This window comes from Nematolebias whitei, chromosome 10, assembly GCF_014905685.2.
Source record: "Nematolebias whitei isolate Nwh7 chromosome 10, NemWhi1, whole genome shotgun sequence".
In the NCBI taxonomy this organism is placed as follows: Eukaryota; Metazoa; Chordata; class Actinopteri; order Cyprinodontiformes; family Rivulidae; genus Nematolebias; species Nematolebias whitei.
This window is the reverse complement of record NC_056507.1, coordinates 37,316,293-37,322,196: the sequence shown is the minus strand read 5'-3', so window position 1 is coordinate 37,322,196 and position 5,904 is coordinate 37,316,293. Positions and strand designations below refer to the sequence as shown.

Below are 5,904 nucleotides of genomic sequence, written 5' to 3'. Positions count from 1 at the left end.
ATAGTAAAGGTGTGTCTCAGTCTAACTTTTACTTAATAAATGCACTTCAATGGTCAAATCAGCTGCATTTTGCCGGGGCGGCGCAGCGAAATGAAGCAGATTTGACGGTTGCTCCAGGTGAGCTGGACGAAGGTGGCAGGGTATGGCAAGCCAATTGTGTCATTAATAAACACTTTTTTACCTATTACATAACACAATAACATGTCATACTACTCGACTGCCATCTAGCGGCTGAAAATGGCAGTGTTCATTATTTTCTGTCAGAATGAATGAAAACGGTCATATCTCTGCCAAAAATTGGTTTGTAAATATGGAAAAAAATCCATAAATATATTGCTTCTGCATATAAGTCGCAGGACATGCTAATTATGCCCAAACTGCGACTTATAGGCCAAAAAATACAATAAGTCACCAACATTTAATATATTCGGCCTTTGCCCTTGCTGCCAATTTGTCTGAAAATGATCTATGTAATGGCAGCACGGTGATGCAACTGGTAGAGCTGCTGCCTCTCAGCGAGAAGGTTGCCGGTTCAAACCCCGGTCCAGGGGCCTTCCTGGGTGGAGTTTGCATGTTCTCTCCGTGCATGCGTGGGTTTTCTCGGGGTACTCCGGTTTCCTCCCACAGACCAAAAACATGCACGTTAGACTGATTGGTAACTCTAAATTGTCCCTAGGTGTGAGTGAGAGAGTGAATGGTTGTTTGCTCTATGTGTCCCTGTTATGGACTTGCGACCCGTCCAGGGTGTACCTCGTCCAGGGTGTACTCCGCCCCTCGCACAGTGATTGCTGTACATGGGCACCGGCGACCCCCATGACCCAAAATGGAAGAAGCGGATAAAAGATAATGGATGGATGGATGGAGGATCTATGTAGTTCTTAGGGACGAGACAATGTTTTTGCCATTTTTACAAGCATACAAACTGTACGCTGGGGGGTCGAGGACTGGTGTACCCTTTTCAAAAAATATTGTTAATCCTTTTTGATCCCTGAATGACACATGTTGCTATTCTCCAGCATGGCAAATATTTGGCTAATTCAAAATAAAGATGAGTGAAATGGCTGCACAGACCAGTCCTTCCTTTAATGGTTCATAAATCACATGTGAAGCGTCTACGTTCCACTTCGAGCGGAACCAAAAAGGCGGAGTAGAACTCAGCTGGGGTGAAGCGGAAAGCAATGCATTAAATGTGTCGGACATTTCCCTCGTGTCATTTGTTATAATGAAGTAACTAAATTAGCTGAAGCGCAATAATGAATTAACTCACCTTTTTAAACTTACTACAAAGCTGCTGTGCGTCATCATCAGTATTCCCTCGGTGATAAATCTTTTTGTTGTTTAATCCTGCTAGCAGCCAGTCACAGCAAATGCGGTCAGTTCATGAGTTCAGCTGACCGCACCACAGGAGACAAAGATGAGGCGAGCCACTGTGGTGGTGCACAGCCTTTTGACTCGTGTTTCTGCTAATTTAGTTCTTATAATTAAACTTTATTAACACTCAATAAAATAATACTAAAATACAAATATTTGTATATGCCCCAGATTAAAGCAAAGCTGTGTGTCTCAGTTTTACTTTATTTTCCCCTAAATTCATGAAATTCTTTCTGTGAGAGGTTCCAAAAGAGCTGTGTATGCTGCAAAGGATGTTGGGTAGTCTTTTGGGAATCGTGTGTATACTGTTTCTGGCTGTTTACGATGTTTCAGAGCGTGGACATGAGTTGTTCTTGTTAACGTCCTGTTCAGGTTTAGTGTCTGTTACTGGCTGTAAACTAACACCATGAGTCAGAGCTTGTTCCTGGTGTAAAGCACTGCGAGGGTGAAAGTGAGTACCTTTTATTGAGGGTGACACTTAGTTTGGTGTAGCTTTATATATTGTTTGGTGTAAGTCAACATTTTCTTGAACTCTTTTGGCGGTCATTGTTGGCTCTTGGTTGTCGAGGAGAAGACTGGGGGGAGATGTCTGGAGAGGAGGGGGCAGACCTGAGAGAAACAACACAAATATTTGATATTAGCTTTTGCACAGAGACTCATCCTAAAATGTTTCTGTTGATTTTGTTGATTTGTTTCTGTTAACTAAAAAATAGAAAGACACATTACAAGTTCAATGCCTATAAAAGTTCATAATTTGAGATATTTATTGTTAAATACATAATCCTCTGCCCATTACTTTGCATGCTTTGTAAAGTTGACTGATGCATAGAGTGTTTACATGATACATAAAACACTGACTCTCCGTGTCAGATCTTCAGCTTCCTGCCTTCGTCATTATTGTTTTTCTGTCTTCCAAAAGTATACTTTCTGAACACTTGTAAAAATGTTGAAAATTGAGAATGGCACCTTACATTCTTACCTAACACAGTTAAGTCAGGTCCTTTGGACAGTGTCTTCATGTTGAAATGTTTCGTCTTTCATCCAAAAGACTTCTTCAGTCTGAGGAGCCACAACAAACCCAGTTTCATAAATAGCACCTTCTCATAGTGGATCAACCAGTTTGATGGTGCTCAGGTGGTTTCTGTAGTCCGCCCTCTCCCCTGCCACCTGCTTAAACTCAAACGAGTTTGAGAGTCGGTTCTCCTCATCCTGAACTTATCTTTGCACTGTTGACCTTGTGTTAACCACATATGACAAACAAACAACATAAACTAGTTTGAGGCAATCCTGTTCCAAGTGGTTCCAAACCTTCTCCAAAGTGGTTTTTGAGTTTTCATAGTTGATCCATTATGAGAAGGTGCTGTTTATAAGACTGAGTTTGTTGTGGCTCCTCAGACTGATGAAGTCTTGAATGAAAGATTAAATGTTTTAACAAAAAGAAACTGTCCAGAGGACCTGTCTGAACTTTGTGGGATTTTTCTACCTGGATCATTGAGCATGAATCAGGATGTTCTGAACCACTTACTTATTTGCTGGAAAACAATCAATCAGTCTTGTGGAATAAATTATTTAAGACTTGTAGTTTAACTTTGTTTTTTATTTATTTATCAAAGCTGTTGTAATATTTTGCAGGCTATACTGGAGAAATATCCCTTAGGCCAGGAGAGACCTCGCATGGATGTGTTACCAGCTGCTCCCTCAGCTCAACAGACACTTGTAATAACATGCTCATTCTATTAATCACGTTACTGTTTTTTTTTTTAACTGTATGCTCTAAAATAAATCCTAATAATGTGATCAAATTATTGATTCTTTTTTGCACACATCTCTCACTCAGGAAGAACAGTCGGCTCAGGCTCTAGCGTCTAAAGCAGAGTCCCCAGCACAGGATCCATCCACAGCAAAGTCTGCTCTCATCTTTGAGGACACTGACATCTGTGACCTTATTCCAAAATCATCAAAGCCTGACAGTCCGCAAGTGGATAAAGCTCTGGAGGAGATTGGCTCTGACCTGCCGGAAGCCCGTCATGCTATACAACTTGTAGAATACGACTTTAGTGCCCCCTTTAGTCTGCATGAGGGAATTGCTGGTCAAGCCACAGTCCAGCCCAGGCCTCGATGTGGACCTGCAGACCAGCCTGAGTTGATTCAAAACCCCATTTTCTTTGAAAAACATGTGTCTTATGTCCAGGAGAGTGTTCCTGCATCTTATCCATTTGGAGGAGCCTCTAAAATCAGCTTTCATTTAGATCAGCACACACCAAAGGAACAAAATACTAGTGTCCAAACACGACCTTCACAAGCTTCCGTTCAGCAAGAAGTTACAAACTGTAATCAGAAGGAGGCGGCAGCTGGCACAGAACAAGATGCTGGACAAATATCTGTCTTGTCTGAAAAAGAAAGTGTGACTATGGAAGCATCAACACCTAAAACAGCAGAAAATGGCAAAGATCAAAGTGATCACAGAATACTTTCAGGTTTGTCTGATAAGATGAAGCTGGTGGAGACAAAAACTCAAGGCCACAACTCAGATACGTATGACAAAGCTGCTGAAGATGTTTCGTCCTCAGACATTCAGAGAACTGTCTCTACTGCCTCCATTAAGGTTGGAGAACTGGCTTCAGATGTTTCTCAGCCCCCACTCTGCATCCATGGGCATTCATCCGATGCTCACATAAAGGTTGGACAGTATACATCTGAGGTAGCTGCTCCTCTGCCCTCCCCAAACATTCATGGGCACGCCTCCAATTCTCACTTCAAGATAGGAGTTAATGTTTCAGAAGTTGATGCACCTCCAATGTCCTCTAGTTCCCACGGTCACTCTTCTGATGCTCACATCAAAATTGGGGAAAATATTTCTGAATTTATCCCTCCTGTTCCGACTCAAAACATCCACGGCCATGTCTCAGATGCTCACATCAAAATAGGGGATCTTGTTCCAGATGTAACGATGCCTGTGTCATCACCAAGTGTTCACGGTCACAGCTCAGATTCTCATATAAAAGTTGGGGAAAACATCTCTGATTTTGTCTTACCACGTCCTCCTCCCAGTATTCATGGACACTCCTCTGATGCAAATATAAAAGTGGGTGAGTTTGTGTCCAATGTAACTGAGGCAAGACCTCATTGGAGTAAACATGGGCACGCCTCAGACTGCGCCCTCCAGCCTGGGTGTGTGGTGCCAGGATCAGAACCACCCTCGTCCGCTTTGCCTGGAAGCTCATACGGCCACTCGTCTGATTCAGCGTTAGGTGTTGGGTGTGCAGTTCTAGGCGATGAGCCCAAACGTTCTCCCTTACCTGGCAGTGCTCACGGTCATTCATCGGACTCTAATTTAAGCTCTGGGTGCGTTGTTTCACAAGTTGAACCACTTCGATCACCACTTCCAGGCAGCGCCTATGGCCACTCATCAGATTCAGCTATGGGAGTTGGGTGTGTAGTGTTGGGGTCAGAGCTGCCACCCTCTGCTCTACCAGGCAGCTCATATGGTCACTCCTCAGATTCTTCCCTAGGAGTCGGGTGTGTGGTGAAAGGAAAAGATGATGAAAATCAGCAAAAGACAAAAGATGAGGGCAGTAACGGTACTGAAACACTGTTGAACACTTCTGTGCATGCAACTTTGTTAGAGATGGTCTTGCTAATTTTCATTTACAGTAGTCCCTCATTTATCATGGGGGATCCGTACCCTGAAGCCCCGCAATTAGACCTGTCACAATAAACAAATCAATTAATCGCATGAAAATTATCAACCTAATTTTCATTTATCGGCTTTATCGTTTCTTTGTGTCTCTCTCTTTCTACTGAAGAAACCGGATGCCAAAAGGTTCAACTCTGGTGCTCTTCACTGACCCCTCTCTTTTTTTCTTGTAAAAAAATAAAAATAAATTTTAACTGTCCAAAATCTCGTTTTTGGATCATTAATATCAGCTAAGCTACGAGCTAAGCTAACAAGTCGACCTCAGGGGGGAAAAAACCTCCGTCTTGTCAAAGCTCCAAAATTCACAGTTGAAACTCGTGCCTTCATGTAAAAAGTTGTTTTTCTCTGCAAAAAGAAGCTGAGAAATTGTTTACTGATTTTTTTTATTAAAAGCTTTGTGTGAAAAATGCTATGCTAAAGAGCTCAAACCACACAGAGCAGCTGCCATTTTGAGAACCGGAAAATAAGGAAGGAGAGACATCCCATGTCACGTCAAGGGACCTCCCTCCCATTTTTCTTAAAGAGACACGCTGCTCACTCTCTCACTATCCATCCTTCAGTTCAGTCATACTGCCATCCAGTGGTCAAAAAAGGTACTACACACAAAATAAAATTAACCAACATTTCTTCTTAAATTTGACAATAATTACTAATTATTGTCAAATTTCAAACAATATTATTGTTTATCACAACAATTTCTGAGACAATCGCCCAGCAAAATTTGTTATTGTGACAGGCTTACCTGTAATAAGTGAAAAACCGAATACTAGTACAAGTAGTAAGTAACAGTTTATTTTATTATTTACCGGTGTGCGTTTGTGTGTGTGTGTGTGTAT

The 5,904-nt window shown here is 42.0% G+C and overlaps 1 protein-coding gene across 1 annotated transcript in view; it reads left to right on the top strand.

The window, feature by feature from the left end:
- tubgcp6 (tubulin, gamma complex associated protein 6) overlaps positions 1 to 5,904 on the top strand; it is a 36,623-nt gene that overhangs the window by 18,983 nt on the left and 11,736 nt on the right. The window contains exons 16-17 of the mRNA XM_037683735.1: positions 3,004 to 3,087; positions 3,209 to 4,952. Of these exons, the coding sequence (XP_037539663.1) occupies positions 3,004 to 3,087; positions 3,209 to 4,952 (1,828 nt within the window). The remainder of the gene's footprint in view (positions 1 to 3,003; positions 3,088 to 3,208; positions 4,953 to 5,904) is intronic.